Raw genomic sequence first — 12,985 nt, 5'->3', positions numbered from 1 at the left:
TCTTTAAAAGCAAGGGAGGTCAAGCATGCTTTCATGTACTTGTTGGCTATTTGTCCTTCTCCCGAGAAGTGTTCATTCATGTCTCTCTGTTGCCCCTTTTTTTGGCTCTTTTTTTTTTTTTTTTTTTTGGTGGTCTGATTTTTTTTAAGTTCTATATATATTCTAAATGTTACAGTTCTGTCCCAGTAACAACTGGAAATTGTTTTTTCCCATTCTATAGCTTATCTCTTCATTTACTTGGTTGTTTCCTTCGCTGTACAGAAGCTTTTTAATTTATTAGTAGAGATTCCTGGTAAAACTGAATATGGTTTGTCTTCTCTCTGAATTGTGTGCTAAAATTTGGACCCCCATATAACAGTGCAGTGTGGTCGTACAACCTTCAGGAAGTGTTGGAGTCATTAATGCTGTCACTGGATTACTGAATTGGTTCTCATAGTAGTGTAGTGTGAATTCTTGTTGTCTTGGAATTAGATCATTTACCTCAAAAAGAGATTTTTATCCAGGAGGGCCGCACTTTGTGTTTTCATCTTCTGCAGGTGCCAGTTTTCCTTCTACTCCATGCCATGGGTTGAAGCAACACAAGTCTTCACCAGCAACCTTACTGAAGTTAAAAATTTTGTAAAGTCTCAATCTCTGGTATTATGTTATAGCATCAGAAGAAAAAACCTGATAGGATTACCAGGGCATATCATGGACTGATTAAGCCTTCAGTCTCTCAAACAAATGGATAGTGAAGGCTTAAATACATGAGACAAGTGGTATGATCTTGGGCTCCAAAAGAATCAAAATCCTGTGGCAGAATTCGAGATTCTGCAGACTGAGACAAAGAGCTTCTCTGGGCAGCTTTTATTTATCTGGTTTTCAAACAAAGAGAGGACATACTGAGGAAAACATGGAACTGAGCAGGATCTTGGGAGTTGTTCAGACTTCTTCAAGTAGTAAATTATACTAATTTAGGAGGACTGTCTTATGTCCAGGTTGATATTCACAGCAGGAGTGAGACAGCAAGAGTGAGATGACTACAGCTAGTCTCTGGGAAGTTAACTGGAGTTGGAGCCAGATGTCCTCAGCTGTGGCCTTATCTTGTCCTTAGAATTGTCATTGGCTTCACAGGTCACTACAGACCTCAGCCAGGACCAGTAATTCCTAAAGGTTCACTTGCTGTGAATCCACTGCCCATCTGCAGACAAGAGGCTTAGGCCTGGGATAGACTCACGTGTAAACATAGGAAGCCAATGGCTTAATTTTAAATCCTGCTCAGAAATGATTCATAGTGATCTTGATCGAGGGCGAACTTTGAGTCAAGTCTTTAGGCTAATCCAAATTAAATCTGATGCTGGCAAGTGAGTCTCTTGTATTCTGCAGAACACATGAAGGACTTGCTTGGAAGGAGGAAGAAAATGATGATGGGAAAGAAAAACTAATGCAGAAATGGGTCTACGGTTTGTCAGAAACCCCTTTCCATATTCTTAAAGAAGGAAAAACAGATTTTTGTAAAACTGTAATATGTTATATTAGCTTGTGCAGCTTGGCCCTACACAGCAGTTCATAGAATAGTCAAAGAATCTCAGATCTTTTGTCTGCAATGAGACTGAGTTACTAATTAGCATATGAGTTCATTGTCATGGCAGTTGCTGTGCTGTGGATTGTATGCTATCACATCGGAACAGGCTCCAGAAAACTAACAGTCCTGGGATTGGAAAAGAAAGCCTTCTTATTACCAAAATGATATTTGAGTTGGGCATTAATGTGACAAGATACACCAGATAAAATGAGGAAACTTTGCATTTAAAATAGTTAAATGATCTAAACATTAAAATAGAAACACTAAATCTACTGAAAGAAAAAGTAGGTAGAAATCTTAAAGACATAGGTATATGGCAAAAACTTCATGCAGGAAACCTAGACCACATAGGAAATAATTTAAAGAATCAACAACTGGGATCTCACCTTACTAAGAAGCTTTTGCATATCAAAGAATCACCAACAGAGTGAAAAGACAACCCACAGAATGGGATAAAATTTAGCCAGTTGTCCATCAGACAAAGAATGAATATCTAGAGCATATCAAGAATTGAAAAAAATAAAGCACCCCAGATTCAAAGACTCAATCCAAAAATGGGCATCTGAGATGACTAAGCAGTTCTGAGAGGAAGAAATATAAATGGCAAATAAATATATGAAAAATGTGCAACATCACTGGTCATTCAAGGGATGCAAATTAAAACAAAACTGAGATGCCACCTCACCTCAGAAAAACAGCTATTATCAAGAAACCAACCAATAACAATTGCTGGTAGGGCTGTGGGGGAAAGGAATCCTTCCTTTCAACAATCCATTGTTGGTGGGAGTGTAGACTGGTGTGACCACTGTGGAAATCAGTAGGGAGATTCCAAAGAGAAAACAAAAAATATAACTAGAGATCCCATTTGACCCAGTTATTCCCTTTCTGGGCATCTTCCTCGAAGAACTGAAAACATCATACCATAATGATATACGTGCATCCATATTTACGGCAACAAAATTCATAATAACTAAGTCTTGGAAACAACCCAAATGCTCATCAACCATCGAATGGATAAAAAAGATGCAGTTTTTAGACAAATACTACTCAGCCCTAGAGAAGGATAAACTTGAGACTTTTATAGATAACTGGATGCATTTCAAGATCATACTCATACGTGAAATCAATCAGACCCAGATGTGTATCATATTGTCTTCCTCCTCGTAAAAGGAACTGAAAGAGGAAATAAAATCCAATGTGCACAATAGATACTGTGAAACAGGAAGAAATTGTTCAAAATGGAAAAAAGAAATTAAGATGAGGAAAAGGTGAAATGAAGGAAGGAAAGAGGAAAAAATACAAAATAGTTATACTACTACTTTCTCTTCAAAAAGAAAGGTTTGTGCTAATATCATTTGGAGAACGTTTAACCTATATCTTGCATGCTAATTAACTAAAGATAACAATACTCTGCACTATTGTTATTCTATTATTTTGTTATGAAATTTTGTTTTTTCCATAAATAAAAAGTCATAATTTAATACCAAGAAAATAAGACTACGTTGTACTTGTGATTTATCCTTATTTCCTGATGATTTTGCTGTAGTTTTAGCATTAAAACTCATATAAAACAGAGCAACTGAAAGGTAACTTGAAATGGAAAAGGTAAAGAAAACGTAGACAGTAAGAGACAGCAGTGTAAAAACTTTGAGACAGAAACTACATTTCCCTTATTTTCAGACTTTTAAATTCTTAGCTGACAAAACATCTTCACTTCAAGCTCATTATCTTGCTCATCAGTTATGTACTTTCTACTATATAGCAAGTGAGTTGAGCTTATTTGCTCTGATCTTTCTTTCTTTTTACACATTTCAATTTTGATTTATTCTTAATTTCTTAAGTCCTTGTCATGCATCATTAGGTTGTTACTTAAAACCTTTCTATTTATTAAGTGTAGATACTCATTACTATAAGCCCTCATTTATATCACTTTGACTGCATGCTCCAAGTTTTAGTATTTCTGTTTCCACTTTCTTAATTTTTAAATTTTTATTCTGATTTCTTCATTGACCCAGTGTTCATTCAAAAGTGTATTGCTGTACCCACATGATAGTATCATTTCTAAAATTTCTTGTTGTCATTTAGTTTTATTCTACTGTAAACAGACAGTATAGGATATTATTTCAATTGCTTAAATTTGTTAAGCCTTGTCTTGTAGCGTAGTATACACAGTCTAGAGTAAGTTCTATGGGCTAAAAGAATGAATATTTTGCAGCTGTCATTCAGAAGGCTTTATGCATGTCCAAGCTGGTTTGTCTACGGGATAACTTAAATCTCATATTCCTTTGTTGGTTTTTTGTATGTATAACCTGTTCACTCATCAGTGCAGTATATTGAAATCCAGCACTGTCTTAATCACTTTTCTCTTATTGCTGAGACAATATATCTTACACTCAAAGTTAAAGAGGAAAGTTTTATGTAGCTCACACTTTGTAGAGGTTTTAGCCCATAGCTTCACAGGGAACAGTCCATGGCAGGCAAAAAGTTGCAAAGCAACAAGGGACCTCAATAGCATCTTTCTTCCCCTCTTATGTTCTATATAGGCTACCAGGTCTAGGGCAGTGCCAAGTCAAACGGTAAACTGATGTAGTGATCACACACTCTCAATCCCAATATTGTACCATGACTCGATTACAAACTGTAGATCCAGCCATCTCTGAAAAAGCCCCACCTATGATTGCATGAGGCTTCAAGGGGACATCTAGACACAAGTCATAACATCCACAATGTGGTCTATCTCTTGCTTTATGTTCAATAGTGGATATTTCATGTAAGTGAACATCCGACATTAGGTGCATATAGATTTACAATCATTTTATATTCTTGTTCAATTGATACTTAAATCAATTTTAAGTATCAATTTTTGTCTGTTGGGATAATTTTATTTTAAATTTTATATTTTCAAATATATATATATATATATATATATATATATATATATATATTCCTGCTTATCCTAAGTTTTAATTTGTTTGGAATTTTCAAACTCTATACCTTCAATCTGTATATCTTTATGCATAAGATCAGTTACAAGCAGTGTATTTTTCGGTTAGGGATTTTCTCCATTCAGACAACCTATATCTTTTAAATGGAGAATTTGGTTTGTTTCTATTTAATATTAATACTAACAAGCACTTATTTCTATCATTTGTTCCTATTTTTCTGGTTTTTAATACTTATTCTTCCTTTTCCTTCTCTTGTTCATCTTTGTAGTCTGAGAGTTTATTGTAATGATAATGTTTGCACTGTTCTATTTCTTTTTTAATATAGCTACTCATCTGGAATTTATATTATTATATGCTTTCAAAGTGCCAGTTATCTTTCTTTAACTTCAAGTAGTAGGACCCACTTAAGTATGTTTCATAAGGCTGGTCTGGTGGCCACAGATTCCATCAGTATTTGCTTACCTTGGAAGGCCTTTTTCCTTAATCTGAAGGAACTCTTTGCTGGATATAGCAATCCTGAGTGGCAGTTTTGTTTAGGACTTGGAATACTTCATTCCATTTCCCCATTCTACAGGATTGCTTCTGAGAAATCGATTAGTCAAATTGGGCTGACCTTAAGTGTGACTTGACACATCTACTTTACAGAATTTAAATATCTTTATCTTGTTCCTTTTTATATATTTACTATAATATGTGATGGTAAAGGATCCAGACATTGGCAGTCAGTAGCAGTAAACACAGCGACTTCCTGGGCCACTTGTATTCAGTCCAGATTGTTGATCACGCTCCGACCAGGTGCAGGAGCGGGAGAGCAGGACGTATGTAAAAGAGGCAGCAGCAGAATCATCCTGTGCTGCTTTGCAGCTTCAGTAATAACACCTGTACTGACTGCAGCCCAGTGACATCTCACTTCTTTGGCTGTGCACACTAGAAGACAAAGCAACCGTGAGGGTTTTCTCCACCACAATTCTTCAACTGTAGTGTCTGCTCAGGAGGGAATGGAAGAGGACATGGAGCCAGGTTAAACTGCTCTAGGTCCAGTATCAGGCTGACAAGCCAGGGCCACGGAGATGTTCAAGGACCCTTCAGCCTGACCCTTGGGTTGGGGCATTACCAAGAACTGTGGCGTTCCTGCCTGGCCTTCTCAGCAACAATAGCCTGACTATTATAGAGGGGACAAGAATGGAAGGCACCACCTGGGTGCATGCCCTTAACCCTGGAGAGGGGACCGCTTCAAATGCTAACCATGCCCTTGGACTCAGAGGACAAGTGAACCGATCTGATTTTCAGGTGCAAAATCCCTCATTCCTCTCAGTGTTGCCATAACAGTCTTTTTCAGTGTGGGGCACTTAGCAGGCAGTCAAACACTTTGCTGGGCCAAGTTGGATTCACAGGGAAGCTTCTATACACCGGCGCGCTGCAGTCCCAGCAACAGGACTACGTAGGAATTTCTGAACTCTAGAGAACAGCTGCAGACCATAGTAGCTTCTTTCTCAAGATGGTTTCTGGCTGCTGCACCCTGAAGGTCTGCTGAGACATGATATGAGAACCTCTTCCAAAGCTAGGGTACTGTGCACCCTCCAATTACTTTTCTGGGCTGCCAGTCTGAGGATTTTGAAACGTACCAGTAGCTAGGGTTGCCAGCATCTGCGCTGACAATGTTACTGGTAGCTTAGGTTCATACCCCTGGCCCTCCACATACCCCCTACACAACAAGAGGCCATGTGAAAAGGAGAGAAAGGCTTCAGTCAAAGCTAGTTTTGACAAGATGGAGGGCCGGTTACTGTCTTGAGTCACCACCCCACCATGTTCAGGTGTGCAAGGGTACTTTACCATAGGGGAGAGAAGAGATAGGGAATAAAATGGCACACTAGATAACAAAAATTTCCAGTGTTTCATCCTCTGGCCATTTTCCAGTCTCTTCCTTCTCTGTGGAAATGAGAGTGGACACCAACCTCTTGGGGCTTATCTGGGCTAAGGAGGTGAAGAGGTTACATCCTTGGCGGGAAGAAGCTTGAAGAAGCAGTTTATTTCTAAAAGAAAAAGATACTCTAACTTTTAAGGATCCATTTTGTCCTCTCAGTTACACTGAGAGTTTTCTAGAGCTGGATTTGGTGACACAAACCTGTAATCCTAGTACCCTGGGAGCCTGAGGCAAGGAGCTCAGAGCGAGAGCCCAGACTTGACAATTAATGAACTTAACAAAATCCTGTAGAAAATAAGAAGGCAAAGAGGGAGGGGTGTAGGGAGAGAAAGAAAGAAAGAAAGAAAGAAAGAGAGAAAGAAAGAAAGAAAGAAAGAAAGAAAGAAAGAAAGAAAGAAAGAAAGAAAGAAAGAAAGAAAGAGAGAGAAAGAGAGAAAGAAAGAAAAAGAGAAAGAAAGAAAGAGAGAAAGAAAGAAAAAGAGAAAGAAAGAGAGAGAAAGGGAGAGAAAGGGAGAAAGGAAGAGAAAGGTAGGGGATGAAACACTGGAAATTTTTGTTACCACTGTGAAGGCTCTACATTCATTCCTGAGTCTCACTACATACACCTAAAGAGTCGGGACTTTCTTTCACCCCAAGACTTACACTACCCCATTTATAGAGCTAAGGCGGCTGATGTGGGGTATTTCATCTTTCTATGCTCTTGTCCAAGCTTTATGATCTTAGGATATTCTTATCTCTCTCGATTTCCAGTGTTGTCCAAAGGTCACTCCCGCACAGGGCAGCTTTACACTTGTTGCTTTGAAGATGAAGAGAGAATTTCTAGGCATCTACATTCAGTTATCTTGAGAATCAAAATTTATTAATTTTAATGAATATAATATTCACAATGTAACATCACCTATAGTTCTGAAGCCTTCTGTATTTTTATTCTTTTCCTTGATACTCTTTACTCTGTTGAGTCTTCTACTTTTGATCGTAGGTTCCTTCTAGTGTTGGATGGTTCTTAATTATATATTCAGTTTAGTATTGAAATATCTACAGTAGATTGTTATGTTTATTATACAACTTGTTTGTTAGAGGAGGAGGACAGAGTGCTAGGCTTGGAAGATAACATTTATTTTTTAAGTATAAAGGAGAGAGGATAAACTCCTAGGCAGATTGTGCCAGTAGCTTAGGATTATGGGTGCAGAAAATTCTCTCTTCAGTGGGTATTACCAACTGTGAATACTGTGCTGTCTTTATCCAATCCAAACACTCTCATTTTCCACTCTGGCCTGGGAGAAACTATTTCTACTGTTCTCTGAAGGAAGTAGTCTTATACAGGAAGGAAATGCCTGGCTATTGTCAGTTACCTGGGGATACCACTGTGCTCATACCAACCCTTCCCGCCTGGCGCACTCTTCCACTGATCTTAGCCTACAGTGCACCAAATTGCGTACTTTGAATTAAGGGACAATTCTTCATTCAGTTGTATTTGTCTCCCTTCTGTCACGAAATTGCCATCATCACTGACCCAGTGAATATCTTCTATGGCCTAGTGGGACTAGGGACTTACTTATTAAAATATCTTTTTAAAAAGTTTTAAAGTTCAAGGCAAAAAGCTGCTATCACAGAATTCATTCTACCATTTCAAATGGTAACCTTCATTTTCATGTTTTTTCAGCTGTATGAAAATACAGAATTAAAAATAGCAGTGGTAAAAGATTTTTAAACATAGTATTAGTGAATGAGAATCATATCAATATTGGTCTTTACTCCATTGTCACAATCATCATCCACAGTGAGTCATGGTAGAGCTTAACCTATGCTGGATGATACATGATAAACAGAAGTTGGTAATATGCAACTGTGTAGGCAGAATTTCTTATGTAGTAGTAAATGAATGTTTCAGCTTTGATTTTTTTCTCTCCTAACGTAATTATACATGTAGCTACTGTCCATGAATCTAGGATCCTATGTTTTGATAGACCTGTACTGTCAAGAATTAACATGGGCATAAGAACCTTACAATTCAGTAATACAGACGTTATTTCCATTCCCCATGTGAGGAAACCGAGGCTCAGTACAGTTCAAACCCACAGACCTAACTGGAGACAAATTCAGAACTTGCAGGCTCCAAGCCTGCCTGAGTAAAGTCAAACATGTTTTATCCAACGCTGCTCTGAAGTTAGCCTACTCCAGGATAAGGGGATGACTCTCTTTTTTTAGTTTCTATACTATTTATCCTCAACTGTCTAGTTTCCACCACAGGGGGAAAAAAATCCTTTATCCTATGAAGTTGAACTATAGAAAAATGAAGATTTTTGCAGTCTAAAAAGTCAAATACTGAGTCAGCGATATTAGCTCATTTTGATCTGTAAACTCTGTCATTACATGTTTGAACCAGTACTAAGTGAAGGAAGTTGTCTTCATTTTTGGTAGTGATTTCCAAGCAGTATCTGTGATCTTTGAGTGTGGATACATGTCTGTGTGTGTTTTTCTATTTATCTTGGTCATATGTGTATCTTTACCTTTGCCCAGTAATAGGAAAGCTTCTTAAACATACTAGCCAAAATTTCCATTTCCTTAGAGCTTTTCTCTAGTATATTTCTTCCAATGATTAATGGTTTAATTGGACAACTGAATTAAATTTAATTTTAATCTATGTGAATTAAAAGACAGTATTGTACAATAGAAGCCAATTTTTAAACATTCTTAAATATCACTAAATATCAGCTTTAAATTTTAACTTTATTTTAATAGACAGTGCGAATTGAGAAATCTGAATATCACATCTACCTTTGTAAGCATATTTATAATATGGTTTTATGTTTAAGATAATGAATTTTCTATATTATTAGCACCATCACACAGGAGCATAGTTAGCGACTATTAGAAATCTACGAATTAAGAAAAACCACTTTGCAGACAACAGACTGTGAGATTAAATAATTTATTACCATTGCTAAGATGAACACATATACTTAATACTCAGTTTTATGTGGAACTTTAAAAAAATAGTTTTAATACAGTATCAAAATTTACACAAGTATTTTGTCAAAGACTAGTGTCCCTTGGATTAGCTTCTGCAGGCTCTGCTGCAGGCACAAAACTTGTTTTAAACATTATCAGAGTGTAGGAATACAACAATTTAAGGACGAAAGCTCTCCTATGAGAAAAGGTGTAAAGATAGCAAGCAATTTTCTTTTACAGAGTAACAACATTTAAAAATATAACATTTGAAAAGAAACAGGGGTTTAAACTCTAACCCAGTCAATATAATTAGAGATAACCCTATAGTAAATTAATTCATAAATATTTTCTGAAAATAGAGGGCTGGTTTTTTATTACAGTTACATTTTTAAAAAGCAAAACAAAACACTTTCTTAGTCTTCCACCAATGACAATTAATACGCTGTGTAATGAGCCCATTTTAAAAAGAACAACAAGAAGGAATATTTGCTGTGAATCAAACCTCAGTAATTTAGAAGACATCAGAAAACTGGGAATTGTTGCATCCCTACTTTTAAAATAAGCTACAGTAAAAACATAGCATTCTGTCACAGGCTTCTTGCACTTTCATACAAGAAACTATCATTGCATTAGATAAACACAAAATACCTATCATAGCATTTCCAATACACACATTCTAATATTATATGTATATACCAGAAATAAGGAAAAAACTAAGCAAAGCTAGCACACCTCTTTTTCAAACCTCAAGCAATCTGAACAAGAGCTTCTAATCTCAGTAATGAAGGACATGCGTTAGTTTCATAAAACGTTAAATAGCTGCAGGAGGCAAAGAAAGCTTTTATCATAAATGCAGTGCAATATTTTAAAGTTTACATAAAGTTTATTAAATATACAGCATGTCTAGAAACTAAATTGTAGAAATTAACATCTCACAGCTCTAAACAGAGAAATTATAGTTGTTTTTTTATTGATACAATGAATGAATATGGTGGTTGATATGTCCCCAAATGTTCTTCTTTTGAGCAACTCATCAAGATTAAAGAAAATATATACTTATTTTGATCAACTGAAATAAATGGTACTCTCTGGTAAATACTATACAAAGTCTTGCTACCCTTCTAGCTGGTAATAAAATTATGTGGTAAAATTAACTATTTGTTTTCTTATTATTAGCACCATCACACAGGAGCATATTTAGAAATCTACTCAGTTAAAAGAGAAAACAAAAAGCTCAGTCAAAACAAAAGTACAGAAACCGTATCTCTCGTACCCCAATTAATTATTATTCAGAAACTAATATATTCTTAAAAGAAGTATAAGAGGTAAGTGCCCAACTCTCAGCCCTGGGAAGCTGGAAATCACTTCTTCGTATCTTCAATGCTACATGGTAAAAAGTTTCCACCACTATATGAAACAAGTCATCTCTATCAAACCACTGAATTGCTAATGGACACTTTCAACCATGCAGATTTCCCAATTATAATCCTAGATCTGGGAAGTTAAAAACACTTTAGTTCTACTGAACTCATTAACACCAAATGGTGATTATTTAGAGCTACCTTATTTGAGATTAACTGTTTTGGACACTGAAATGAGACACGAGTTTCAGCTTGATTTATAGAAGGTTTTAGAGGGGAGATGTGTGCAATGTACAGTCCATGTTATTCCATGAGTCCAGGTTTGTGGAAACACACTCTTTAGTTTTTCTTCTTTTTTTCTTTTATTTCTCTCTGGAAGTAGGGATCTCATGTTTGAAAAACAATGCTTCTCACATTGGTCCTTTGTACTGGTTTCCTGATAGATGTTGCCTAATTCCAGGACATGAACCGGCAGCATCTCCAAGTTTCCTCCACACAACCTTTTAAATAAAAGAAAAATAAGGAGTAAGCAATCTTACTTGACCTCTTTTCAGAAAAAGATTTGTGAGTTTTAAGGGGAAACTATGAGCGGGGTAAAGAGGGATACAGAGACAGGAGACGAAATATCCACATGAATGAATTCAGACACAAAATAAAACACAATAACAAACTTCTGAATCAAAAGAACCACTCTGTAGATGGGACTACTACACCTTGGTAGCAACCAGGGTCAAAATGAGGTGCCAACCCTCTCTAGTTACCTATTTCTCTAACCTGGCTGCACACTAAGCACTTGGATTGGTAAACACTAACTTTCCACTTTACAAATTCTAATTTCATTGGCATTGGCATTTTTAAAAAGCTCCCCAAGTGATTCCAATGTGAACACAGAATGAAGAGCCCTTTAGCAAGAGTATTTCAGTTTTTATATCATACATGAAATGTCTAATTTACCTAGCAATATGAAGAGCTTTTGGCTTTAGTTAAGTCCTGAGCGGGTAGTCTTAAATCCACTAATAAATTCTCCTGGAAACCTCTGCATAGGGAGGCCCTCAGTGGTCACAAGTCTTTTCTACAAACAGTTTTCTCAGATTTATAAAAGAAAGCATCTGAATGTAGGGGAAAATATAAGAATAAATTTCAGAATCTTTGAGATACAATTACAATCTGTTAAAAACTAGGCTACTTCAGGGAGATGTTAGCAAAAGGTGATATTGAGAATAATGTAAGTGTAAAAGAAGAACTTGGAATTCACAAATGATGTAACAATATACTACCAATGATTGAAATATGCACACACATGACAACAGCTATAACCTTTCTACAGTGTTTCACTAGGAGGACTAAAAATTCCACAACAATTTATAATGCTCTAATATGAACACAAAACCAAAGCATTCATTAATCACTCAGCTTAACTTTTCTCTTCCTTTTAAACAGGTGGAAACTCCAGCATAACCCAACACCATTCATAGTAATACATAAGAATACAAGACTCAGGTCTATTTTCATTTCTAGGCCAAAAGAATTAATAGTGTCTATTTTATCAGCAGACAGCAAAACATGGCAGAAATATCCTGTTGTATTCAAGGAGAGGTGCAATTATCATCCTTAAATATTTAGGGAATAATTACATAGCAACAGACAGCTCAAGTTAAACACAATCAAGTTAAGAAGGTCTCTTAATAAATTGACTAAAGAAATACAAGCACTGAATCAGGAAGCTGAAACGACTATGACTGTCCTCTTTCCAGTATGTAAGCATAATTACGTCTCTCCAGAATGTCTGAGTATCTCGTTTGGAGACAAAGGATAAACCAGAAGGCCTCAGATGGATCAGAGCCCGAAAACATTGGCCAGTTTCAACTCACAAAAGCAATGCCTCTCTTCAATTATTCAAATGTGATGTAGGTACAACAATGTAGTGAAAGAAAACTCTTTTAGAAGGCAGAATCTGAAATAAACCACTTTCCACGGTGGACACAGGAGTAGTGACTAAGCAACTACACAACAGAATAGAAGTATGCTGTGATTGTAGTGAAATGATCAGTAAGTACTTCAACCATTATCAGGAAATTTGTTATAAGAGCTAAACAGACAATCCCAAAATAAAAGCATTACTACAAAAAAGATTTATTAATTCTCACAGAGAAGTATACTTATCTCTAGAAGAGACTGACTGCTTACTAACCAACATGATGGTGCTAACCAACATGAATACTAATGTTTTCACCACAGA

General features: G+C 36.4%; 1 protein-coding gene across 7 annotated transcripts in view; it reads right to left on the bottom strand.

Moving 5' to 3' along the window:
• Positions 1-9,349: 9,349 nt before the first annotated feature.
• Positions 9,350-12,985, bottom strand: part of Ccdc85a (coiled-coil domain containing 85A) — a 176,151-nt gene continuing 172,515 nt past the window's right edge. For all 7 annotated transcript variants that reach the window (XM_023564111.2, XM_063229430.1, XM_063229431.1 and 4 more), the window contains one exon: positions 9,350-11,246. In XM_023564111.2, the coding sequence (XP_023419879.2) occupies positions 11,157-11,246 (90 nt within the window). In that variant the 3' untranslated portion in view covers positions 9,350-11,156. The remainder of the gene's footprint in view (positions 11,247-12,985) is intronic.

This window comes from Cavia porcellus, unplaced genomic scaffold (genome assembly GCF_034190915.1).
Source record: "Cavia porcellus strain 051 isolate PalLab524CR breed Dunkin Hartley unplaced genomic scaffold, mCavPor4.1 scaffold_18, whole genome shotgun sequence".
Lineage (NCBI taxonomy): Eukaryota > Metazoa > Chordata > Mammalia > Rodentia > Caviidae > Cavia > Cavia porcellus.
Note: the sequence above shows the minus strand (reverse complement) of the source record. Positions and strands in the feature narration are given on the sequence as shown.